General features: G+C 45.2%; 1 protein-coding gene across 2 annotated transcripts in view; it reads right to left on the reverse strand.

Annotated features, from left to right (window-relative positions):
* FSTL1 (follistatin like 1) overlaps positions 1-27,433 on the reverse strand; it is a 59,228-nt gene that overhangs the window by 9,827 nt on the left and 21,968 nt on the right. For both annotated transcript variants that reach the window (XM_060639871.2, XM_060639872.3), the window contains exons 3-10: positions 14,713-14,817; positions 12,337-12,466; positions 11,460-11,492; positions 10,012-10,142; positions 5,337-5,455; positions 3,858-3,970; positions 3,410-3,520; positions 950-1,026 (exon numbers count right to left, since the gene is read on the reverse strand). In XM_060639871.2, the coding sequence (XP_060495854.1) occupies positions 950-1,026; positions 3,410-3,520; positions 3,858-3,970; positions 5,337-5,455; positions 10,012-10,142; positions 11,460-11,492; positions 12,337-12,466; positions 14,713-14,817 (819 nt within the window). The remainder of the gene's footprint in view (positions 1-949; positions 1,027-3,409; positions 3,521-3,857; positions 3,971-5,336; positions 5,456-10,011; positions 10,143-11,459; positions 11,493-12,336; positions 12,467-14,712; positions 14,818-27,433) is intronic.

Consider the following 27,433-nt stretch of genomic DNA (forward strand, 5'->3'; position numbering starts at 1 on the left):
TCAAAAGAAATAAATTAAAAAACAAAACAAAACTGACATGAGGTTTCTATATTATGAGTGACAATAATGACAAAATGCATATAAAAACCATCAATAAATATGAGCAATTTTATTTTTGAGCATTATTAATATTAATAATTATTTTGAAATCAAGTATTTCATCTCAATAGTTTAGCAGCTCTTGTGACTGTTAGATTCTCTCAAAACTTAAGTCAGAGAGAAGGCTTGTATAACAGACCCAGTGTAGAGACAGGTGATCTGAGGCACAATGTCCTTTGTTAACTACATGGTAAATCAGGGGCAAGACAGGCCCAAGAGTCCAGCACATCCATGTTTTCTCTCCAGGCCTTTACCATCTATGTCAGTGAATCGCTATTCTGCCAAAAGCCTTTTCCCCAAGAAGATCTTCAACTTGATGATACAGAACCTGAACAGAATTCTTATTTATTATCTTCTCAAGTCTCCAGGAAACAGAACCCCTAAGTTCTCTCGGTTTTGAAAATCCCAGGCTGTTTTCTAACCAGCTTGACATTTAACTGAAATATCTTTTATTGTGGTCCACATTCACTTATTTCCTGCTTGTTGCCCTCAAGGAGCTCACAGTCTTCAGGTCCTGGCACTGGTCGTGACAGGAAGCAGCAACACTTCCATAGACCATGCTCATTTGCAAACCACTTCCAACATATTTGCAAATCACCACCTGGCTAATTCTTGCTTATAAAGCAATTTACCAAGTTGTAACCTACATCTGTTGGGACCTGCTGGACCACACAGGACTCCATTAGGGAACTGTCCGTATCATGGTTTGATAGCATAGGTTTATCATTCAGGACCTATTGTATGGAACAGAGTGGCTCTTTGGACATCTGGAGCATTAGGCGATATCTGAATGGCAGAAGGGCTTAGTGGCAGCAGGAATACCTGAGCCAGCATGGAGTCTGCAACTCACCTGGTGCTTCTGGAGCTCCTGGACATATCTGGTCATCTCCTCCTCTGTCTGGGCCTGGGCCCCCTTCTGATTCTTTCCTGGAAGAAGAACCAAAGCTCAGGGCAGTGCTCACTGATAGAAGCCAGTTAGGGATCCTACCAATATCTCCCTTTTAGGCTCTCAATTTCATCTCCCATTTAACCTATGGAAGGAGAGGTGAACCGCCTGCATATCTCTGAATATGAAGTGTCCCAGTTCAACTGACACCTCCAAAGTAACACACTGTGAACCAAGCAATCTCTTCCACCCCCCCACCCCGGCCTCTGTTCCTAGTGTCTCCGACTGCTCCAGCACGTATATCCATGCCAGGCACTGGCCCTGCTGTAAAATCTATGGGGAATATCTGGGTCTTGACTCAGGACGTTCCTATGGGCTAGGGATTCTCAACCATTCACATGGAGAACTTTTCAAAATACACGTGTTTAAATTCCACTTTTAGACTCTGATTTAATTATTGTTGGGCACCAGGATTTTGTAAAGTTTCTAGGTGATTGCAATGTGCAGGCAGGGTTGATAGCCACTATATCTAGCAGTGTTTCCCAAACTTAAATGGTGATTAAAAAAAAAAACCCATAGAATATATCTTAAAAGTGGAGGTTCCCAAGCTGCTCTTTTGTGGGTTTGATTCAGTAGGTTTGGGATAGACTCTGTACATTTACCAAGTATAGTGTTTGCCGTCAGGAAACACTGCTCCGCCATGCCTTCCTGAGTTTGGCATTAATCACAGCAGTTTCCCTCAGCTGTGGCTCTACCTGGCTTTATATCTTGATGTCACTTTTTCTTTGCCCCATTGAGATTTCTGATCTAAGACCAGACTAACGTTCAGGTACTGACTCTGGAGTGCTGCCTCTACAATGTCCTCTCAGCTCCGTGGCCCACACACCAAGACATGCTCACCTTGGGGCACCACCATCTGTGGTGCTCTTTATACCCACACAGGGCTCTAAACCTGGCCATCCAGAGAGGGAGGACGAGCTGTCCAGTGTGGCTGTGGAAGTGGGCATTGTCCCATGGAGGTGATCATTTGGGTTTTGTCTGATGCATGTGATGGGGCTTATTATCCAGGTGATCAGGCTTATTCCATAAGGCAGATGTTTAACAACTGCCTATCTTAGAAATGGATGGCTACCTTTACAAAGCCAGGCCAGGAGCAGTTAGATGTGGGGAGCTACTGCAGGGGGTTTGGGGAAGATGAATGTAAGATGCTTCCTGATGGAGGCAGGCTGGGGTAGTATTTTGAAATGTTCTCTCTTGGCTTCAGTAGCTGCTGTGTACTTGGTCTGGATACCCTTAGTTTTGACTTCCAGAAATTTCTAGGATTTCTGTCTCTAAACAGCCTCTTCCTACTCTTCCATTTGTCTCTGGAATTGTGTTGGCTTCCTGCCTTCCCACTTTGAGAAGAGACTTGGTCCTGGGCAGTAAAAGACTAGGGATCCCCTGGTACAATTGAGTTCCATTTGTACTGTTGCTGCTGCCTAGGCTTCTTATCTAGAAAAACATCTTCTGGGTCCTTGACCTCTATCTCCCAATTTCCTGACCTTCTTACCTGACCTTCCTGAACATGATCCTAAGACCATCCCGTTCTTTCTTGTCTCAGTTTCTTTAAGGTATAATTTTAAGTTCACCCCATCTGGTGGTTCCAGATTGGGGCTTGGTTCCTACTGACTTTTCTTCTCAAACCCAATGTGACTCTCTATTCTAGACCTGATCTCACCCTTTTCTGTCTTTCCTCTACTCCGAATTACGCCTGTTTTTCCCCTATAACCTGGCTTTGATTCAAGAGTTTCTTTTGATCTTTGGCATCATTCCAACATGCCATTTGGTTTCTGCACTGGTCCCCCAAACTCTCTGACACCTCTATCTCTCTAATCCACCCTAACCATGTCTCAACTTTCTTTTTTTAGGCATTATCCAATTCTGTTAATTCAAAGAGGGTCTATGAACATTTTTCCTTTCTCTGCTGGATATAGGTGGCAAGCAGGAGTCATTTTGTTTTCCAACCACCTAAGTCTTTTACATATAAGATTTCCCAAGCTGTCATAAGGATCAAGTGGGTTAATATGTAGAGTGCTTAGTGGAGTGCCTGGTACATAGTTCTCACTAAGTATTTGCTTTCATTATTATTATGATGATTCCAATCTCACATCAACATTTGATCTTGCCCTGCGTCTTAAACCTCTCTTATGCCAAGCCTCTGGAGTGATTTTCAAACGTAATGCGTCTGGCCTAAGTGCTTTGTCCCAGTGCTGCCCACTGGGTGCTCCAACATTATAGGTTGTAGTCTGTCACTTGCTCCCCAGTTTCCTTGCTCCTGGCCACTGCCCTCTTCTCCATCATCCCCACCCTGACTTCTCTCATGATGAGTTCACAAAGGAAGCCCTCTCCCTGCCGTCCCTTCTTTCTGCCTGGGGCACAGCTCACCATCACAGGTCATGGCTGTGCAGACCCAGTTTCCACAGGCACAGACACAACGGTTACAGTCCACCTCGGTCTCTGCTCCATCTGCATATGTCTCATCCTCCAGGGCACACTCTGTTGGGACCAGAAATAAGGGGCAACAGTTTAGGGTGACAGTGGAACAGGACATCTTGGCCATCGTCTGTGCACCTTACCCTTTTCCCAGACAAGACCTGCTTCTGCTTAACCTTCAGAGGCACCATATCTGAGTAAATGATGCCATTGATCCAAAGATTGTTGGATCCTAACCTCAGCATAGAGTTGATGGGCTGGGGCCCAGTCTGGAATTGTGAAAGGGAATTTTCTTAGCAAGCTCTGGAAAGTTCCATCAATTCTATCTTGCCCCTCCCCCTGCCCCCTGCCAAATGCCCTCATTCCCTTCAACTCCACATATTTCTTAGGTTAAGCATACTCCTCTCTGGAGGATTGAAGGTCGGGTTGAGGCACTTGAGGAACTCTTGGAAGCTGAGTTTCCAGTCAGCATTTTCGTCAGACAGTTCAATGAGAGCATCAACACAGAGTCCTCTGAAACAAAACACAGGAGAAATGTGTCAGTAAGACCCTGAATTCACTCCCGCAGAAAGGACCTAAGCATTGGGATCACATACAAGTGGGGCCTCCAGAGGAGGCCAAGGAGACAACTGCTAACTGAGGAACTTTCTACATGCCTTCCCACAACTATCATCCAACCTGACTCCTGTGAGCATCCAGACTTTACTTGGTTATACTTGATGTCAGATCATTTACATTGTTCAAATGTTCTTCCAAGAAGACTAAAGTTTCCTGAATGGTTGTGTTCACTTTGATTGGCATATGTTTTCACTACCTGTGCACCTTCTGTGAGCAATTCCCTTTCCCCATGGTACTGGTCAAGTCAACCAAACTAGGAAAATCAAAACAGAAGGGAGACAAATAGATGATAGGAATGGAATATGGGATCTGAAAGACTATGGAGTTCAAGCAGGCATTATCACTATCACTATCTAGAAAGAGAAATGTTTAGAAAAGTTTTATGGAATCCTAGTTCCCTCACTCTCCCCTTGGCTTGGATGTGAGCCTTGGTTCAATCAGTTATTACCCAAATGGCCTTGAGCTAGTTCTTCAACTTTTCTGAGCCTGTTTTCTCATCTGTAAAATGAGGACAGGGAGCCCTCCTTAACTGGAATGTTATGAAGATCAAACATTGATCTTTAAAATAAAATATTATCTAATTTCAAGTTATCAAAATATGAAGGATTTTCAGATACTATATTCTAAGGCCATGGCATATTGCTAAGGGAGAATCATTCTAGAATCTGGGCTTCATGCTTTATATTTCTTCTGAACAAAAGAGGTGCTATTCCTATTTTTAATTCTTGCTGATGTACTGGAGCTGATGTACTGTACAGCAGAAGTTTCTTAGGGGTTAATTGTTATTAATATTTGCTCTGGAATAATATCAGAAAAGGACAGGGACATGCTTACATTTGTGACAGTTAGGGTTCTCTATATGAAATAACACCAATTATCTTAAAAGTCAGAACTAAAGCTATTTTAGACTTATAGTTGAATAATACGGTGATATAATTCCTTCCAAAAATTAACCATTAAAACATTATCATGACACTCAGAAACACACTTGCTCTGACGTGACCTTGATAATTTACTTTAAAATTACATTCTTCTATTCCTTGTAAGTTCTGGCAAAACAACAACTATTTGATCAGATACCAGTGGTGCTCAATATATTAGTTCATAATGTTCACAAAATAGACCAGGACAGAATTCCTGTTTTGCTTTTTACTTCTCACTGGCACTGGTGGCCCCTCTGCAGGTAGGAAGGGGTTCAAATCCCCTTTCCTATCCAGCCTTCCCCTCATGGGCCCCTCCCTGACCCCTCAACTGCACTCACCTAAGCAGCTTGTTGTTCTCCTGGTCGGCATAGGTAGTGATGTTGATGGCAGTTTCATTCTGCTCCACAAATTTCAGTAACTCACTGGAGTCTAAGCGAGAGTCACCATTATCAACGTTCTGGAAAGGGGATAAAGAGCACTTTCAGGAACATTTTGTAATCTGTCTCCCTCTCAGCTTGACCCATCTTTGGCTCTTGACCCATTCCAACCCTGCCTTGGCCTCACACCTACTGCAACAAAGGCTTGAAGACTTGGGGCCCCCAGGGAAGGTACCAGCACCCCAAGATGAGAGACTGAAAGTGTGTGGGCAGAGGCCACTGGGGGCCTTTCAAACCCACACCCTGCTCAGAAGGCAGTGGGAACACAGACCTGTGTTACCCAGGCACCTGGGGTGCTGGAGAACCCCCTACAGCCTCATCCCTGACGCCGTCCCACAGACATTCTCCTCTTTAACATCTGGGTTCAAGCCAGCCACCATACCCTGCTCTCAAACCTTGATGAACATTATGAATCAGATTCTGTGGCAGAGCCCAGGATGTCTATTTCTTTTTTTTTTTTTTTAAGCTTATTTATTTATTTTGAGAGACAGGGAGAGAGTGTGCGCACATGCACACATGAGCGGGGAAGGGGCAGAGAGGCAGGGAGAGAATCCCAAGCAGGCTCTATGCTGTCAACACAGAGCCCAACTTGGGGCTTGATCTCATGAACCATGAGATCATGACCTGAGACGAAATCAAGAATCGGATGCTTAACTGACTGAGCCACGCAGGTGCCCCTGGATATATATTTCTAACAAGCTACTTGGGAACAACAATGCAGGCAACCCTCAGAGCTCACTCTGGGAGTCACATGACCACTTCTTGCTGCTTATTTCCCTGGCTTGCTGTCATGCTTCACACTCACACTGGTGCCCCTAACCAAGCACAGCAGTGAGAAGTCGCAAGCAAAGGCCCCGAGTTGATAACCTGCAGGCAGGGGTGGTCCACCCCTCTGCTCTGGGCCCCACCACAGACATGTGTAGGTGTCCTTGGCTTACCGACACAGGCTGTCCTCATGACCTACCTGACATCCCACGAGCACAAGGTGAGGGTATAGTGAGCTCAGGCATTATCCCCTCCTTGGCAAGGTGCTAAACCCAGACCATAGCCATTTGGGACCATTCAAAATGCCCAGGCCCTAGCTGCTGGAAGAGGGTGTCGATTTCAAGTTTCCATCAAATTCTAAGTTGGATGTTGCTGCCCTCCTAGATAGTTTCAATGGAGGAAAAATGTTTTTAGGAAAAATTCTTTCCATAGGCTGCCTCAGACTGCTGCCCTGGGAAATTATCAGCATTCCCATGTTACGTTGAAGGTGGCTCACCAGATGATATAAGGGATTCTGAAGAAAAGTCTGTCCAGGCTTCCCGGTAGAAGGGACTCTCCTTCCATGCCTGTCATGTGTCACATGTACTCTGCTATAAGGTTGTAAATCTTTCCATGATATACATAATGACAGGCATGTACAAAACAACTATGTCAGCCCTTGCTTAGTACCTTTTTATCATTCTTGACAAATTTTCTAGGAACAGGTCTCAGATGTTCCCCCTGAGGAAACTGCCCTTCACCTTGTGAAGTCTTGATTAATTAATGGAGAGAAATGAAATAAGCTTGGGCAGGAGTCATTCTTAGCAGTATAGGACTTTCTTGAATACAAACGTTGCAAGTGCTGGACAGACAGAAGCAGCCCTCACACACCCCAACACCATCACAGCTTGTTGAGAGTGAGAGTCTGAAGACGAGCCATGCAGCCATGGCTGCAGACCCAGTGCCAGGCAGTGCCTGGGGGCACCAGGAACCTGGTGGCTACAGACCAGCCAGCTCCCAAAAGGCAGTGCTGAGTGCACACAGTTCACTCAGGCCACAATCCAGGCCTGAAGCCGAGGGGAGGGCCAGCCTGTGTGCACGCTCATCTCATAAGGGCCCAGCCAGGTCTCCCCAGGCCAGCGCTGTATGTGGAATCCATAGGAAAAGAGGTCTGGTACCCACCCCAGAAACAGCCTGGACTGCCTGGAGGGGGGGGGCATACTTAGGGGGTTTTGATCTTGGACAACGAACCAACCTAATTCACTCAGCCTCTATTCAGCTAACCACTTACAAAAGGCATAGTACCTCTGTATGCCTGCAATTCCCAGCTCTGTATGTGATGTAGCACCCTTTTCTTCTATGTAACTGTAGGGTTGTAGAAAGGCGGGAAGATGTGTGATACGAAACCCATGCTTGGGGCTTACTGCAAGTTTGGAGACTGTTCAGAGGATGAGCTAGGCCAGACACTCACTCACACACAGCATCTGTGGTGATATGGGGAACATGATACCAGAGTCAAGGAGATAAGAAGTCTGGCTCCAATTCTGGCTCTGGCCACCAGGAGTCCACCACCGAGAAGGGGTGTGTGTATGACATGGCCATGAAAGGCTCTCTCCACCTGCCTGCCCTCTTCATTCTGTTACACTTTCACTTAAGAAATCATTAATGAATTACTAGGTGAAGTGAGAGTCTGGTTTTCATCTTATCCAAATTCTGATTAGATTTTCTTTTCAACTAATTTTGACGTAAGGAATGCCAGCTGGGTTAAAGGGCAGTTCACTGGTTCAGAAACAGTTTCTGTGAGATATCAGATCTCTCACCAAGAGACAGCTGTTTGCCTAGAGGGAAGGAATCTCTCTTTGACGACTGCACCACACAGGACTCCAATAATCATCAAAAAATAGATAGTAAAATCCCTGTTTTCTTAGAAGACACTCCCAGAGTGTCTGGGAGAAGCGAGCGTTGTGTCAGTCATGATGAAGCTTTATTGGTCGGGAGTGAGAATGCCCTAGAGGAAAGCCACTTTCTCAAGGGGTCTCACATAGGGGCCTGTTAGAGAAGTTACTGCCAGGACAGGTGGACAGGCGTCAAGGGGGGCGTGGGTCCCAAGCACTTGAGAATCAAATTAATAGCAGGTGTCACTGATGCCTGAGGCAGGGTGCCACCAAGAGGCCACTAAGAATGATTACAAGGTCCCAAGAGGCCCCTTGGAACCAGTGGCCTCCTGGGCCTTCATGGCCATGGCAAAGTCACTGTATACAATGACCTGGCAGGTGCTGCTCACTCAGCTTCTGAAAAATCAATTTCTTCAAGTTTCTTTCTGCTCCTGTGTGACTCTCCTGGCTCAGTACTATAACGCTTTTCTGTGTAGATGAGGAACCACCCTTGCCCCAAGGGCCCTGTAATGTTGGGGGGTTGACATAGAGGATAGACTGAGAAGGGCTGTGCTTTCTTGTCCACATGAACAAGAGCCAAGGGAGCTTGTTTCTTCAAACACTTGGAACCCAGAGAGACATACCTTCTGCCACAGGAGAGAGAGCTCTCTAAAGACAGGAACACAAGCAAACTCTGAAATGACCAAACATTCAGTATTTCTCTATCTGTAGGGTCCATTAATGTCAGTGAGAAAGAGGAATCCACAGACTAGGCTGGTGTTGACACAGAGCTGCCAAGAAATCCTTCATGTGCCTGGGGTTGCTCCTGAATGCAGGCAGGTTAGGGCTTGAGATGGCAGGCCCTGGAGGCACCTGGGAACATGTACATCTGCAGATGAGCATCTGAGGGCATCCACCCAGAGATGCGTGTCTGTAAGTAAAGGGAGCTTTTTGCTTATGTGGGAATGTGGGTATCTGAATGTGTGTCTGTGAGTAGCTGTGTCTCTGTCTGGGGTGTGCATCTCTCTATGTGGGATGTGTGTGTGCATGCTTCTGCTTGTGGTATTTTTATCTCTGGGTATGATGTATGTATGTGTGTATCTGTGTTCTTGTCAATCAGCTGGAAGAGCACCCTTCACTGCTTCTTCCAACAACTGTCTCAAGCTCTCTGAGAAATATCCATGCCATGGGAGCTCCACTCATTGCTAAATACTATTTCCAATCTTTTTCAAAGCAGAATCTCTCCTATCTCCAATTGGAACAACCTGTCTCTTAAACTAAATAATGGGACAAGCAATATCTAGGTTAATGAAAAATCCTGGAACCATGAAATGCCAGTCCATTGACTCTTCCTAGATGATGAAGCACTCTACAGGCCAGGGACAGTCAAGTTAATGATTTAGAGAAATGTCAGACCAGGTGGGAAAGATGCTGAAGTGGCTTAGGTATAGGTGAGATCAAAAGGTATACTGTATCAACAGCCAGCTCTATAAGGTAAAGGGTAGGGGGATACATACAGGGTAGGGGGACAGAACCTGGCCACATACATGTACATTAGATCCCAAGGGCTCTACTGCTGGAATCCCACTGATCAAGCAGGCCAGAAAGCAACTGTCACAGCTTCATGGAACAATGGGGAGATGTGATCTGGTGATGGGAGAGGAAGTATCTCTTTGGGGCTGAAGAGTCTTTTTATTTTTATTTTATTTTATTTTATTTTATTTATTTTATTTTATTATTTATTTTTGAGACAGAGAGAGTGCGAGCAGGGGAGGGGCAGAGAGAGAGGGAGAATCTCAAGCAGGCTCTGCTTTGTCAGCGCAGAGCCAATATGAGGCTCAAACTCATAAAACCACAAGGTCATGACCTGAGCTGAAATCAAGAGTCAGATGCTTAACCGACTGAGCCACCCAGGTGCCCCTGGAGCTGAAGAGTCTTTGACCCCAATTCTGGATTACCTTAAAGTACTTGTCTAGGATTTCACTGTAGTTGCTGCCTTTAGAGAACCAGCCATCTGGAATGATCTCTGCTTCCAGCCACTGGATGATGCGACGCCGGAGCTCATCCCGGTTGGACTGATAGCAAACGACTGCAGGAAAAGGGAGTGAGGTCAGCTGAGCAGTGAGACCCCAATGTCACCCAGCATCCACTACATGGGAGGTTCAGTGCCTGGGGCTCTGCATGTGACATCTCATTGAATTTTTACAGTACTCCAGGGACACGAGATTATCACACACATTTTACAGGAGTCAACCCAGGGTACACAATTAGAAAGTATCTAAGCAAGGATTCAAGCTTATGTTTCTAAAAAAATTATAAGAATTGAGAATATTGAAACAGAGAAACTATGTTGCTTAGGTGAGAAAAACGCAGAGCGGAAAAATAAAGGACTATTTTCATTAACTAAGGAAGCTGAGGGGGAAAAAAATCAATCAATCAATAAATAGCTCTCTTGGCTCAAAGATGAGCTGAAATAATAAGTGAATGAAGGAGCACATGACAATTTTTTATGCCACAAGATTTTAAATTCTCCATAGCTTTTTCCTTTTACCAACTGGGTCTATCAAATCTTCTCCCACTTAAAATTTTACACTGTCTGCATTATCCTTTGTCCTAAACCACAGAACACAAGGTCAAGAAAGGGCCATGCTGAAACCCTGCTCTGGACAGCTGTTCTAAGACACATGGCAATAACAGGTGGGACTGAGAGTTGGGTAGATGAGGTAAAAGAGAAAGGAAAGCCTTGACAAAAGGAAATTTCTGGAAGACAACATATGTTGGGATGTGAAAAGGGCCCTGAGCCAGAGGAATGTAAATCTGGGCAATTTTCCCCACTCTGCCACTTCTAAGCTGTGTAATTCAGGAAACTCACTTAACCTCTCTGAGCATCAATTTCCTCACCTATGAGGTCATTACAATAAGGTCTACCTCACAAGATTATTGCAAAGATCTGAAGAAAAGTATATGCTAAATCTTCTGTAACTGTAACAATGAAATTTTAATTTTTATTCATAGAAAATCATGGAAAAACTCCTACTTGCATTTCCAATGATCCCCTTTCAAACAAGTTGTGCCTTCTGATTCTGTTAGTCCTGTGACATCAGCATGTCTTACAGATCATTGAAAGAAAGACTCAGTGGCTTTCCTGTCCTTTTAATGCAATCACTACTTAGCAAAAATGGACAACACAGCCAACATTCCAACCTAACCAGCTGCTTCAAATGTCAAGCACAAAAAAATGCAGTTTTGCAGCTTTTCTGAGCTGTGTTGAGGAATGACCAGTTCTGGCTCACAAGTTCTAACACACAGATCTTATGGGCTTCAGCAGGGAATGTGAAACACAAAATCCCTTCATGAAAAGAATTTCCTCCCTAAAATGCACACTGTAGGAAAAATAGACACTCACCTGGGCTGGCAGATGGACTTACAGATTTCTTCTCTGCAAGACAAAAGGAGAAAATGCATAATGCAGAATGAAGACAAAAGAACATGTCTGTGTTTTGCTAGGTTTAAAATCATCCCACACTACAGGGGCCACTTGCAACATTTTCATCATTTGGTCCTGGGTTCCTGTCTCCTTTCCTTCTTCCAGGGCCTATGAATGGGGATCTTTTCTTCCCTGCTTTGTTTCACATTTTTAGGCCACTGAGTTGCCCTGTAGTCTCAAACCTCCTCCTATTAGGTTTGTGGGGTAGGGTTGCGTTGCTGGGACTTGGAGAATTCATATGGAATTATTATAGAGAGGGAAATGGAGTGGAGACCCACACACAGGAAACAGCTTGTTTCTCCAGGGCAGTTCAAGGCTGAGAGGGGCTGAGTAGGGCTGCTGTTTGGTAAGGAACTGGTATCTAATTAGCAAGGAGGTTGAGACCCCCTCCAATCTTATCTGAATGGCAGTGGTTTGAGTGCAAAATAGAGGAAATATATATAGCAGGGCTGAGAGGTGCCCAAATTTAAAAAGTGAAATTCACCTACTTTTTAAAAAGGTATAGAATTCATGTAAACACTTCCTTATTATTATTGACTATTGACATGGTCCCCTATCTACTGCAGAAAGTACTGGAACCCCCCTTGGGATTCTGACGCAGGAAACCCTGGGCAGAGGCCTGGGCTATCCAGTGCAAACCCAGTAGGTTCATGAGCGCCAAGAGGCTGCCTCTCCAAGTAGCTGGGTGGTCTCTGTGGCATCGGGTGCTGTGGTCAAGTGGAGAGGACTCTGGGCAACCAGGCCACACTGCTCTGTCCTCTGGCTCCTCTGGCTGGAGTTGGGAGGCACTTCTTACCTTTGCAGTGTCCGTCATAATCAACCTGGATTTTGGATCCAGTGAGGCAGGCGTCTCGATGTAACTCACAGTGGTTGAGGTAGGTCTTGCCATTGCTGCCGCACACAGGCCTCTTGTGAGGTTTGCATTGCTGAAACAGACCCGAGGAGGAGGTCTGTGCAGTCGGGGCACCAGCACACACATGCATCCACACGTGCATCCTGTGGGGAGCCTCCCTACTAGGGTCTAGGGTCTTTGTAGCCCTGCATGGCCCCGTGTTGATCCTGGCTTCGGGTCATCTCTTCTATTCAGTGAAGAAATAGACTGTCCTGACCCTATCAAGTTAGCACGGAGGGCATTTTATTGGAAGTCAGAAATTTGGATTCTCTGTCACTTTGGAGAAAGTCACTCAATGTCTCTGGACGCTCTAAGATCCCTTAAAATGCCAACATTCTATGACACAAAAGAGCCAGAGCTGAGAGTGGGGAATGTGCAAATCAAAAGGCAGGCAAACACACACACACACACACACACACACACACACACACACACACACACGAATTCTTCAGTTCTTCTGGGGTTTAACTAGAAAGATCTTTGCTTTCTTGCTTTGTATAGTATTTCAGAGCCATTTTGTTTTTCTCCTGATCTCACAATGCCTCTTATGAGGCTGGGGTGGGGATGCCTGGGTCTTTGTGAAGTACCACAGAGAATCATTATGGACAAGGAAATGGAGTAAAGTTCACCTGGCAACCCAGTTTTACTTTGGCTATTTAAAGGGCCATGGTCACAGGCAAGTTCAGTGTCTTTAGTTTTTTTTGTGGTTTTTGAAAGGGGGGAAGGAGGAAGCCAGTTCAGCTCAGCCCTAATAAAGGCACGGAATCAAGAAAGAGTAGATGTAGTGAGAAGAAACACAGAACACTGGAGCTAGAAGGTAGCCCAACCTCTCCAACTTTAGAGGAGAATACCAAAGCCCGGGAAGACAAACATCATTTAACTAGTATTTATTACTGAGTTCTTACTAAGTATCCTACATGCTGGACAAACATGGTCCCTTGCCTTCACAGCATCCAGTGGCAACTAATTTGCTCAAAATCACAGAAATACATGTGGTCAAAGCAAGACTAGATACTAGGTCTCCTAACTCTAAGTACAGGCTCGTGCTACCACACAGTGGCCAGGCACTCCTCTAGTGAGGTCCACCTAGGGTTCCCAATGGATCTGTTTTTCAGGCGTCTGAGCTGGGGAGACTTCCTTTCCGGGACAATGAATCAGGATTCTTCACCTGGGGACTAAAGCGGGTGTATTTATTTGCAGAAAGACAGATATATTCCTAGGCTTGTGTTGGCATGGTAGAAAGGAGAAGGAAGGACACATATCCAGGGTATTTATGTTTGCCTGAAGAGGGAGAACTTGTCAGAATCCTGGTTACAAAAGAAGTATTTCTCGAAAGCTCACACTGTTTTTTAAACTTCATTAAAAAAAAACAACACACAACCTTGCAAAGTCTTCATTTCATCTAGTATTTTTCTAAAAACTTGCATATCCTTTGACTTGGCAAGCCCTAGTGGGAATCAATCTTCTAGAAATAAAGGCAGCAGTACATAAGGATATTTTCACAAGGATGTTATTTTTTGCAGTGGTAAATGATCTATGAAACAACCTAAATGTCCATCTATGGGAAAATTATTACATGAATATGATTTTATTACAAAATATTTATTATGACTCCATTTTTGTATAAAATAGGGGGCAACCCTGTATGTGTATAGTAGCACAGAAAAAAAAAGTGGAGAAACTTATACCAAACCACTAACACTGGTCATCTCAGACTAATTGGATTTGAGGGTTATGGGGAAGATTATTAATTTTATGTTTATACAAATACCTGTATTATTTGACATCTATAAAGCAATTGTTAAATTTGTAACTTAAAAATCTTATAAAACTAAACATTTTTTAAAAAAAGAAAAAATATTCCTGCATTTACAGATTGTTTTTAATGTCTGGGATGAAAATCCCTTGTCTTTCATATAGACAAGGTAGGCTTTTTTTTTTTTTTTTAATTTTTTTTTTAACGTTTTATTTATTTTTGAGACAGAGAGACAGAGCATGAACGGGGGAGGGGCAGAGAGAGAGGGAGACACAGAATCCGAAGCAGGCTCCAGGCTCTGAGCTGTCAGCCCAGAGCCCGACGCGGGGCTCGAACCCACGGACCACAAGATCGTGACCTGAGCCGAAGTCGGACGCTCAACTGACTGAGCCACCCAGGCGCCCCAAGGTAGGCTTTTATAAAGATGATGACATGGTTGGCACTGCTCTGCTGACTAGCAGCTCCAGCAAGGTAGCTATATTGGCCTTGGCTATTGTCCTCTGGCTCCTGGCCTCAGAACTTACCTCAATGCAGAGGCAGGTGGGCTCTCCCTTCTCTGTGACTGCACATTCCCGGCCAGCTCCACAAAACACATTGGCACAGATCTTGGATTTGCTTCTTAGTTCTTCCTAAAACACAAAATCATAACGGAAACCAGGTCACTGAGATGAGGGCTTCATGGCATAAGCCACTGGTGGCGATTATCTTTCAGTCTCAGGTCTTGGTCTGGAGTTGCAGCTCATGGTTACTGAAGAGTTCTGAAATTGCTAGAAACTGTCCCCAACAGCCAGCACCAGACTTGCTGGCACTGCTCCAGCTCAGGCCCAGCTACCTCTGAGTCCCTCAGATTGTTTCTTAAAGAGCAAGAGACTCTTTCTTATGTGTTTCCTTTCTTTTAAAAATGGTCATCGAACAGTCCTTAAACGTCAACACTACAGTATATAGCTATACAGGCACAGACTCTGTCCTCAAGAAGCTCCATGACTCTCTGAGGAAACTCACAAATCAAGAGACATTTAGCAAGCAACAGAGAAGTGCAGCAACAGGAACACCAGCAGCCAGAGAAGGAAAGGAGGGCAAGACCCAAATGAGACTTTCTGAAGATAGGCTGCCTTGACTAATTCCTAAAGAATGAGAAGAGTAAGCCAGGGAGAAATAGAAACATGGAGAGAAATATGGATATCTGAAGGACCAAAATCTCACTGAGTAGTGAATGATATTAAAGGTAATATCATTTCAAAAGGCAAAAGGATAACTAAAGCATCAGAAACATGCCTTTGCTATTATTCAGTATGGTCTTGTTCAGACCCTGTCCACATCTGCCTCTGGCTTCAAGACCAAGAGGGACAAACCATTGGAGAGCCAGTAGAATTATCCTCAAACCACTTAAGGTCAGTCATTCCTGTTCAGCAGAACCTACAGGCAGGGAATGGTCCGTCTATGCCACTGAAAAGGAGAGCGTATGTAGACACTAATCTGTCAGTGACACATTCCTTCCCTCACGTTAATTAGTGGCTAAAAGGCAGCCCCACCTCATTTGTCACACAGGCCAGCAGCAGTGGTGGCTGAACAAAGGAGAATGTGATTCTTCCAGCCTCTGTCTGACTGCTGAGCAGGCAGTCACGAAAGGCCTCCGGGCTCCCACCCACTGGGGTAGCACTAGCTGTGACAAAACCAACAAAAATGACAAGAGCTGTGGCGGGGTCAGTAAAGGCAGAGATGGAACCTCAGATCCCACCCCTCAGACCATGTCTACTATGTCATGCAGAGAACTCACACACACAAAGCTTGTAATACTAAAATTCTTGTAGTCCGTAAATGTTTCATATCTAAGAATAGGTCAAAGAAAACAAAAAACAAAGTAGATGCTGAAAGCTGAGGACTGCACCCAATACAGCTAGTCTGCTGCCACCTGGAGGCTGCTTTGCAAACTCCAGGGTATTATTTTCTCTCCTGAGCCATCTTGCCTGTCATGCAAGGATCCCATTGGTCGAGAAACTCTTGCCATGCTCACATTTCATTGGTTCATATGCTGTTGCTAAACCCATTCTTTTTTGGGGGTGTTGCTAAGGAAAATTCAATAAAGCTGGCAGGCAGGGTAAAAAAAAAAAAAAAAAAAAAGAGGAAGTAATCCCCAAAAGGCTGGGATGACTGGATAGCTGTTGTTTCCTAAACTGGGCGTGGAGATAAAATCAAGCATGTATTCTCTGATCAGGGCGCTCATAACTGTCCCTGGGAAGGGAAAACAGCTCTAAAAAGCAAGAGGAAAAGGCTGCTGCTGACCAGTGTAACAAAATCTCAGATAAGACTACCTTGTCCTCTCCCCCTCATGAAACAACACTCGAACCAAGAGATACAACAAATACATTCCTAAAAAGGCATGCTCAGACATACATCTACGCTCAGACAACACACCAGTATACAGCTACACCAGCAGACCTTTACCACTTAGCTATATGTCTGTACATAGCCACTTTAATTCTTTGAACCTCAGTTTCCTCATCTGTAAAATAGGGGTAAATACCAGCCCTGCCTCGTGAAGATGAAATAGTATATTTGGAAGGGCATCATAAACTGAAAAGCAAGCAGAGAGCTTCCTGCACAGTAGCCCGTGGCAGGTAGAGAGTTCCTTTTATCTTATGTTGTTGTTTTTAGTGAGTATTAAAGAGTAAAGCTTTGACTTCCAGGTTGAATTCAAACCAAGTCAATAGTTCTCAAAAATCATTTGAAGAAACACTCTTATTTAAAACGTAAAATCTAATATTTGAATAGTACAATTAAAATTTGCAAAATGTTTCACACTTATGATTTCATCTTACTGTACGAACAACATTGCAAGGAAATGTATAATATTAACCTCATTTTATAGATGAGGAAACTGAAGATCAGGAAGGTCAAGTAACTTGTCCAAAGGTCCTAATGCTAAAAATGAGAGGAGCCAGGATTCTAACCTGGATCTAGACAACAGGTGATTAAGTTCCCATTTATAAATACCTGGCATTCTAAGTGATTTTGATTCTATGTTATCTTATGTAAGCCCTATGATAATACCACAAGTTAGACATCATAACTCTCCCCATTTTACCAATGATGGAACTTAAGCCTTTGAGGTTAAATAACTAGAAAATGATAGTGCTAGGATTCTACCCAACCAAAGGGAAAGCAGCTCCTTTATATTTGATTTACTTTCATATCCAGAAAATTTAAGGTTTAAAGAGATTAGGACAGGAAAGTGATTTACATAATTAGCAAATATGAGAAAGTGCTTAAGAGTAGCTAGAGAGCTGGATTTGAGCTCCCACATCCCGCCTCTGCTCCTTATTTGCCATGGCCGTGGGCAATGTACTTTCTTTAAACCTCAGTTTCCTCATGTGTGAAATGGGAACACTAATCCCTGCGAGGGGTGTGTGAGCATTAAAGGAGATGAACTGCCTGCTGTACAGCTGAAAGCTGCCATTGTCACTGATTCTCAATTTCCTCATGGAGCGCCCGATACGACCTTGGTGGTCAGGTCCCCACCCAGCCTCTGTTACCCAGAAACGATACTACTGAGAGCACAAGGACTGAGTGAATGGAAAAAACCCAGATTCCTTCCCGTTTGAGACCAAAGAGAAAGGGGCAGCGCAGTCACACAAGCATTCCTCTTTGCAGGTGGCACATCTGTCAATAGGTGGCAATCTCTCTCTTTGTCTTGGAGAACTCAAAGCCGCAATGCAGAGATGCAGCCTTGGCTCCTGCAGTTCTACCCTCCCAGCCCAGGAGATGTGGAGCAGGAGGTGGGACAGCGGGGTGAGGCGAGCACCCCACAGGCACAGGCAGCGGTACAGAAAACCAAATTTTTGCCGACTTGGGAAAGAGTGTCCTACCCAAAGCTCCCAATCCTCCCCAGTTCTTACCATTTACAGGTGTGCTATAATGCAGAAAAAAACAATGAAAATTTTCTACCTAGAGGTGGCCTCTGTGTGGCATTGAAAGCCCTTATCCAAGCCCTTTCTCGGGGAATGGGAGGTCAGGAGCAACCCTGGGGCTCCCAGAAAGTTCCTGAGCATGGTAGATGGTCTTACCCCTCTGCTGAGTGGAGAACATCTTGCGAGAACATGCACATGGCATAAACACGCTCATGGAACAGGGCAATCAATGGCTGTCTGGTGGGCAGGGGTGTGGTGAGTAAGGCAGAAAAGAGGCAGGGCAGCAGGTGACATGGTGAAGGTGGTGCTTTGGAATATTAATTTGTGTCTGGTCCCTTCCAACTCAGAAATTTTAACTAAAGTGCAGGGCAGCCTGGATGGAGGCTGGAGGCAAGGGAACCCGCCAGGTGAAAGACAGTGAACTAGTGGGGGTGACAAGGACCTAGGGTCCAATGCTAATATTAATTAGAGCACCTACAACTGAGTGAGGCTCTTCACAGAGATCTCTGTCCTCACAACATCAGTACAAGTTTCCATAGTTTTACTCCTATCTAACAGATTCAGAAAACCTCGGTGACATACAGAGGCCACATGATGAGGGAGAGACTGAGTCAGGACTGGAAGACAGGTCAGCCTGAATCAGAAGCCTCGATATTCCCTCGCAGGGAGGGAACAGTCCAGGGAATAAGGTATGGGCAGAGGGGACAGCTACAAGGGCTAGCATAGGTAGAGGCTGCAAAGCACAATGCAGTTCTTTTAAGAATGAGGTCCCAAGCCTGTATTAGAATTTCATCTATGTATAGACAACCACACTGTCATATGGATATGCTCTAGGAGTGTGAGGTCACAGTGTATGAATCTCTAAGTCTGAGTGTACTTATGAAAATGTGATTGACTGAATGGGGCCAGGGGGCATGTTCTGAGGGTGTGAACACTGACATGTTGATAAAAGTCAACTGTATACTTGCTTCCAATGGAGAAACATTGGGTTTCTAGCTTTGACTTTCTGCATCATCTTCCTGACCTGCTCCTGTGCTATTTTCATTATGCGTCGCCAGTCATGCTTTGTTCATAATGCAAACTCCCCTTGGTAAAAGACGGCCTGGGAACATTGCTAACTTTTACTGGGGAAAAACTTCCTCCCTGAGCAACTGTCAGTCATTGCATGGTAATAATGATACTTGATACTTGCACAGCAAGTTTGACTCATCTGTAATTTTTACTATCATTTTTGATTCTCAAAACTCTTTAGGATAGCCAGGCAGGGGTTAGCTCTTAAGACACTGCCAGACTTAACATCCAACGATGAAGAAGAAACTGAGGCTCAGGGCTACATGTGACTGGTCCAAGACCTCACAGTTGCAGAGGTGGGTCCTGGCCTAGGTGTCCAGGCCCTAATTCCAGCCCTCTTTCCACAAACCACTTTGCCTCATTACAAATCAAAGCTAGAAAAGATATTGTCATGGATCCAAGGTCTAAAAAAATCAATTAGTTTTGCAATTTAAAAAGATCCTTTGCAAACAAAGAGCAAAGCAAGTTATTTGCAAAACCACCAGTAGAGGTGATGGTGTGCCTGAGTCTCCGGGCCGACTAGCATTAAGGCTGAACATAAACTACACTTTGAATGTTTAAAGAAAAAAAGTCTTCTAAAGTAAAAAATCATTTTCTGGAAGAACACTGTGCTTTGGCAAGGGAGGAAGCTTGTAAGCAAAACCATAAAACTGTCAGCTTAATATATCATTATTTCACTAAAGTGAACTGGGTCAGCTGTGTACCCCCAATCCTTTTCTTCCTTCCCAACTTTCTTTAAAAAAAACAAAAACAAAAACAAAACAGTCCTACTTATGCCAAGGTGGAATTTTGGCTCCACTTGCCACTATTTTGTGACAGAGCGGCTTTGTTGACGTGAGAAAGGCTCTCCTTGCTTTGCCAGAATTAGTCATGGAAACTTCACAGGAACACCAGGGCCCCTCAGATACGCTGAGCACCACGGAGCTTGGGACAAAGGAATTCACAGAACTGGGGAGAGCAGGAGGCCTGGGTGGGGCACAGGGTGGGACGTTGGCTGCTCCTAGCCGGTGTTCTGGAATGGAACCCAGTAGTACAGGCTGGAGAGCTTGAGAAAGCCAAACCTCTTCAGGACCTTGAAATCTAGCTGGAGCACCACGTGACCCTGTTCAAGTCTTTCCAATTCTTTTTCTCTGAAAAGGAACATGTTGCTGCATCCCACATATTCTAAGGAAAGAGCTGAAAGGAGTAGCAATTTCTAGCAGCTGTTCTGATGCACGTGGCCGAGGCCTCTGCATCTGCAGGAACGGTGTGCCTCGTGTATTTGTGCTCACTACCAGGCCCTCACCTCAAGGTTAATGCAACACGGCCAGATCCAGGTTCTGAGGAGCCTGGTAAGCTCAAACAATTTGAGACAGCCCCCATGAGAAAAAGAACACACGATTACGACTGTAAAATTGGGCACAGGGCCTTGGGAAGGGGCCTTGTGTGTAATGTCTGAAACTAAAGCTTGATTAGCTCATGGTAAATCTGACTCTCCATCAACCCTACTATGTTCTTCATAAACAAGAAGGCTTTGGGGCTTTTAGCCTACTGGAGCCCTCTTTAATATTTTATACATGTATAGCTTATCTCAAGTGAACTCCAAGTGCCTGCACATTTTGGCTTCTGACACACTCACCATGGTGCCCTGCCTGAGAAAATCCACAGTAAATGTTTTTTACATTAAATTTTACTGGCGATTTGCTCAAGTTAGTGTCAATGTCGGTGGCCAGGATGTCAGGATGTCTGGGGGAAGGAGTGGCTGGTCTTTATGACATCAAAATAAGGGATGCATCTCCCCAAGAGTATTAGCTTTAAGATAAAAAAAATCTATTATGGACCTGTCATTTAAGAATTACCTAATTCTGGGGCACTTGGGTGGCTCAGTCAGTTGTCTGATTTCAGCTCAGGTCATGGTCTCACAGTTGGTGAGTTTGAGCCCCACATGGGGCTCACTGGTGTCAACACAGAGCCTGCTTCAGATCCTCTGTCTCCCCCTCTCTCTGCCCCTCCCCCATTCTCTCTCTGTCTCTCAAAAATAAATATTAAAAAAAAAAATTACCTAATTCTCCCTTGTATTAATTCCTATGTTTAGCTTCTATCACAGCTTATGGGATAACATGTTCCTGACGTTTTCTTCTCATTACGTGATAATGTATTTTGTGTCTGGAAATTACTACTTTCAAATTTCAAATGGGACAAGGCTGTTTACCTTAACCACTGTCTTTATTATCTTACAGATGCTGTCACAGTCACTACGTGTTTGCCTTGTCAAAGGGAAGGATCTAGACTGCCATCTTCCTAGGGGAGCCCTGTCACTTTCCCAGCTGCATATTCACTATCTCTGGAATGCCACCCACTCCTATACATAGACCTTTCTTGAGGCAGCCCAGCCCCAGCATGGCAAACAAGGTGATGGTTTCTACATAAGGGTGAGTTAAGTCTGCTATAATGGCCTTGTCTAGTCATAGTAGAAGAATAGCAGCATTTAATAAACATGAGTTAGAAATATGTTAAGCCTCTTCACACAGGACTGAGAAAAATCTCACATGGGTCTACCAGATCTGAGGATTCATCCCCGATGGCAGTGAGGAGCCTCTGCCTCCAGCACCCCAGGAAGGCACTTCTGGTCTCATGCATTCAGAGCATGGGCCACAGTGATGCGCTGGAGTGTCCCAGGGGAGCGCCATGCTGTCTCTCCAACTTAGGCACACCCAGGGACTCCACTCTGACGGACAGGGTATACCAGGCTCCCCAGCATCTGTCTACAGTTCTGAGTGATCCCTGGGAGCTCCCAAGATATCCTGTCTTTTTGTAAGGCCCCTAGTTCTACAATTGAACACTTCAGTGTCTTTAGAATTCCTTGGTGAGACCTTTCAGGCCAAACCGCTTTTTGCCCTGAATTAGTCTGATAGGTTTGATCATGGTATTCATTTTCCATCCTCCAACCATCTGCCTTTAAGATTTGTCCACTTTATTTTTTTTAGTTTTAACATTTATTTATTTTTGAGAGATGGAAGTATGAGCAGGGGAGGGGCAGAGAGAGAGAGAGGGAGACACAGAATCCGAAGCAGGCTCCAGGCTCTGAGCTGTCAGCACGGAGCACAACATGGGGCTCCAACCCATGAATGTTGAATTAAGCATGGATGCTTAACTGACTGAGCCACCCAGGTTCCCCTATTTATTTATTTTAAAAAAGTTGTTTTAATGTTATTTTTGAGAGGGAGAGAGACGGAGAGAGCACATGTGCATGTGTGCACATGCACGGGGGAGGGGCAGAGACTTGTGGGGGGGGACAGAGAATCTGAAGCAGACTCTGCACTGTCAGCACAGAGGCCGATGTGGGACTCCAATTCACAAACTGTGAGATCACGACCTGAGCGGAAATCACAGTTGGACACTTAACCAACTGAGCCACCCAGGCGCCCCAAGACTTGACCACTTTAAAGGATAATGTAGGTGGTAGGATAGTCCTTCAGTCTGCTTCAGTAAAGGCCAGGGCAAGTAACTAAAATCTATTAGAAAGCCTATTTGATAAATGCCTGTGAAAACACAAGAAGGATAACAGCCTGTGACCAGGGTGATGCAAGCTCCATGTAATAAACCCTGAAGGAGGACAGGACATGGCCTCTACCTTCACAGGAGTTTCTAACCTCATCAGGGCGATGAAACTCAGAAATGCAGATCAGCACAGCCCTGAGTAAAGGAGGTTGAATCTAGGAGATGGAGCTTCATGGATGAGAGGGGGACTCAAGTGAGCCCTAAAAAGTGGTAGGATCTGGATAGGAAAACTGTAGGTTTTTGAACAGGAGGGTCTTAAGACCAGTTCAGCAGTGGTACATGGGGAGAAGTGGGTGAGGAAGAATTTGGGGGCACAAGGAAACAAGGTAGCAAGTGCCGGGGATGATGAAAGTCTCGTGTATGGTGGTGGCATAGATACAGAGAAAGGAGGGAATTCAGGAGAAAGTCCTAAAGAACAGTGAGGTCTGGCCACATACCAGATAGGAGAGAGGAAGGTGAGAAACCAGGGAACCAAGATCATTGGCTTTGAGGGTCTGGAAGTTTGCTAGTGTGTCTGCCAGAGATGGAGACCAGGCAGGGGCTGAGCGGGGAAGGGGTCAGTGATGATGAGTCAGTTATGGACTTTAAGTCTAAGGCAACAGTAAAACATCCCACTGACAGTTGAAAATAAAGGATTAGAGAAGCACATCTGGTCACGATCCATGTAGGAGTTAGAAACAGGGCCAAGAGAACACATGAGCTCAGGAAGAAAGGGTGGAAATGGAGGGCTGAGGGTGGCCAAGAAGCAGGAAGAACAGGTTGCTAGCAGCCCACATGCGGGGGGGGGGGGGGGGGGGGTCTCTGCAAGCCAGAGAAGGTGCCTTCCCCTCTGGGCAGATGCGACCCCAGACCAGGCTACAGGGCTCAGTAATCAGTGCAGGTTGGACTTCAGCCCCCTTCACCTCCGCACGCAGTGAGCAGCCTGCACAACTGTTACGAGGGCTCTGAGGGCAAAGCAGCCAAGAAAGCAAAGCAAGCACATTCAGAAAACTGGAAGCAAAATCAGGACGTCTAGAGAGCCGGATGGTGATGAAACAGGTGATGAATGCCATTGTCTGAGAAATGATTTGGCAAATATTGGAATGAGACAGCAAAAAACACAACACAACACAACCTTTAAACCTCTGTGGAAACCTGAACCAAAGGCCAGACCAGACAGAGGCAGTGAGGTCCTATGTAACGAGAACTGATACAGGAACCTGGAGAGAGGCCCTGGACACATGTCTCTCTGCTTCCAACACTGTGTGACTTAGGGCAAGATACCCGAGAAAGGGGCCTCAGTTTCCCCATCTATAAAAGGAAAGAATTGTAGATGATGCCCATGTCCCTTAAACTGTTAAGATTCTCTTAACTAGAAATCACAGAAATTTGCCATTTCAGATGTTCCTGAGTATCAAACTTTAATCTCTCAAGGAAGTTAACCTAGACACCCAAACTAGAGACTGGTTATGGATAGTCTCCTGAGAGTGTTTCAGGGTCTTTGTTTGGTCTGAGTGGAGGAATTAAAGTTGACCAATTAAAGTTGGTCTGAGCGGAGGAATTAAAGAATTTTTGTAAGCAATGCCTTTTCATTCTCTCCTGGGTCATGACAGAGGAAATCAGAGGAGTAGTAATGGGACCCCAATTGAGTGGCCTGATTTCACTCTTGGTTAACTGCTTGGAACCCTCTTCTCCCTTTGAATGCCATTAAATGACATTTTTATTCTATCTGTGTTTGCCTTGCAAGAAGAAAAGGGAGAGAATGGCTAAAGGAAATTCACATGAGATTCACAATTCTTCATTCCTGCCAAGAACCTGTCACTGAAGTATGTCTGGGACTGCCAGAGCTCACATTTACTCAGCATCCATGCTCTAATTATTTCCACATGTAGTTCAAGGCAAATGGTTGATTAAAAGTTAAAAAAAAAAAAAACACCCCCACACCTAAATCCCAATACCCTCCACTAAGAGGGGAGACAGCTCCAGGGCAGCTATGGGAGAGCTCCGAGAGAACTGGTTTTGGAAGTGTCCCCTGCAGTGCTAACCACATCTGGATCAACATCCCTGCACATCCCCAAGCATTCCCGACGCTCCATCCCAAGCCAACTCTCCACCTCCCCAAGGTTCCCCAAGCACTGAACCAAACAGGATTCACATTCTTTGAACTTCTGAGTGGAATGTAGGATTTATTCCTGCTTTGGTAGAAAGCAAAAGAGGTATGGATATAGGCTAAGAGCTACAAGTTCTCCTCTCCATCCCTTTTTCCCTGGGCTCTACTGAATTTAGGTAGACTCTGGGTAGTTCCCGATACCACATACTAGAGAAGGAATCTAGTGTGCAGAGAACGTGGGTTCCTTCCCCAAGCCGGAGAACAGTCCCCACATCTGCAGCTCCTTTCCATTATCCCAGTTTGCATGTAGCTCCCCCTAAAACTGACAGTTAACCCACTATTCCCCAAGGTGGTCCACATGACCTGGCATTGATTCAGATGGCTACTGAAATCTACTTGGCCGCATTTAACGCTGCCACATTAACTTTGGCAGTGACTCAGTCTTCTTCCTGTCTCCTGGGTGATTTCATTGTTTATGTGGGCTCAAGATCCTTGACCTCCTCACCTCCAGTAACCCTCACTTCTAAAGTCCTCTGGCTACAGGAAGCTTTAGGAGGTTATCTGTGAGTACAGCAGGTAGCAGCGGCAGGCCAAACTGAAGGGTACAGGGCACCTGAGGTCCTACATTTTGAAATGAAAACTCATTACCCTTTGAAAATGTCAGCACCATGAGGGATTATCAGATGCTTCTTTAACCTTCAAATGGGCAGAGAATGTCCCACAAGACCAGCTAAAGAAATAATGTCACCATCTGGGAAGGCTGATTGATTGTCTGAACTACACAAATTCTTCCTGTCCTTCAAAGCTCAGCTCGAGTTCCACAACTCCATCCTCGGTGACCTTTCCCTCTTGACTGGTATGAATTGCTCCATCCATCTCTGAACTCATTTTGATCACTTTTTAGAAAATTTAATTGATTATGCAGAGTTCGGCTTCCCAGCTAAACCCTTAGAGGACAAGGCTTGGTCCTGGCATAGTGCCCTGTGCCACTCAAGCGACCTTTGTTGAAAGTATCAAAGGGTGACTGAGACACACAACCCTAAGGCCCTACGGCAGGGTCACAAAGCCCCCTGGGCCAATTCCTCTCCTGGGGCTGCCCCCTTTTAGGATCAGGTTTTTTGGGGAAATAGCCTAAGACACCACCCTTCTCACCTGGCAATAAATATTCAGCCTGGAATTCCCTAATGAGAGATTATCTTAGACCCACAGAAAGACACTGGGGCGTGTGTGTGTGTGTGTGTGCGCACGTGCACACGTGTGATGGTGAGGTGGACAAGAGAGCAATGGGGGACTGAAATGGCTTTCAGTCATTTCCTTTGTTCACAATTAATGTATAATCCAGCAGATATGCTGAAGGAATGACAAGGTGCTTGGGGGAGAATAATGGAAGAGGAGGCAATGTGGCAATGCAGGGTACCTCGTGGGAAGGCAAAATTGTGTGGGACTTCAGAGTGTAGGGTGGGGGTCATCACCGAGCAGCCTCACACCTTGATGACCTACACAAGGGAGAAGTAGAGACAAAAATAAGCAAGGATGACAGGCCAAGAGAAATTGTGAAAATAGGCCTAATTGTGAAATGAGGCAAGGCAGCTGTTTTATGCTCACTCTCCTCAGGAACCCCATTCCTACATTGTCGTATGAAGTAGAAGGGAGGTAGAAGGTACATGGTCAGTCTCCCTAAACATGAGAAAGAATAAATTGCCTTATTCTACCCCTCCCCCGTGTGCCAGCATGTTCTGGAGGTTTCCAACCACTCCCTTCTGGCTCATCTACGAGGCTGACCTTACAGCAGGCTGGAATACACTGAAATGTGAGTTGGAAGGGCTAGGCTATTGCTGTGCCCAACTGTTTTAGTTCCCAGGGTGCTGGGCATCTTAAAAGGAACTGTGATGTCCAACCAAGAGCTGAGACCATTTGACAGACGGAGGGGGCAAGAGGGAAGATAGCAGGGAGGTTAGGGTTGACGGGAACAAAATGGAGCAGAGAGACCCAGAGACCCAGCAGAGCATAACAGTGAGAGTCTACTTTAAAAACACAGACAGGGGCGCCTGGGTGGCTCAGTCGGTTAAGCGTCTGACTTCAGCTCAGGTCACGATCTCGCGGTCGGTGAGTTCGAGCCCTGCGTCGGGCTCTGGGCTGATGGCTCAGAGCCTGGAGCCTGCTTCCGATTCTGTGTCTCCCTCTCTCTCTGCCCCTCCCCGTTCATGTTCTGTCTCTCTCTGTCTCAAAAATAAATAAACGTTAAAATTTTTTTTTTTTAGAAACAAACAAAAAATAAATAAATAAAAACACAGACAAAGTCCTGGGACTCTGGGGGCAGTGTGGCTGCAAAGCAGCTGTCAAGTTTCCAGCATCCCAGCAATTATTCTCCAGCCTGTGGAATGCATAAGGGGTTAAAACCCAGCAAGAAACTCCATGCTAAATGAAGTCACCATATGTGTGGCTTGGTATGGTTCTAGGAGAAGCAGACAGATGTAATTAGAAGTTCTTAAGACACTGTTGCCATGGCAACTGTCGGCCAGGAGAACCTGGAGTCCGAGGAATACAGTCTTCCAAGGAAATGCCAGAGGCAGGTGGTGTTCATCATCCTCAGGATCCATGGGCAGGGTCTGTTTCTCCCCCTTGCCCAATCCTACA

This window comes from Panthera onca, chromosome C2 (assembly GCF_046562875.1).
Source record: "Panthera onca isolate mPanOnc1 chromosome C2, mPanOnc1 haplotype 2, whole genome shotgun sequence".
In the NCBI taxonomy this organism is placed as follows: domain Eukaryota; kingdom Metazoa; phylum Chordata; class Mammalia; order Carnivora; family Felidae; genus Panthera; species Panthera onca.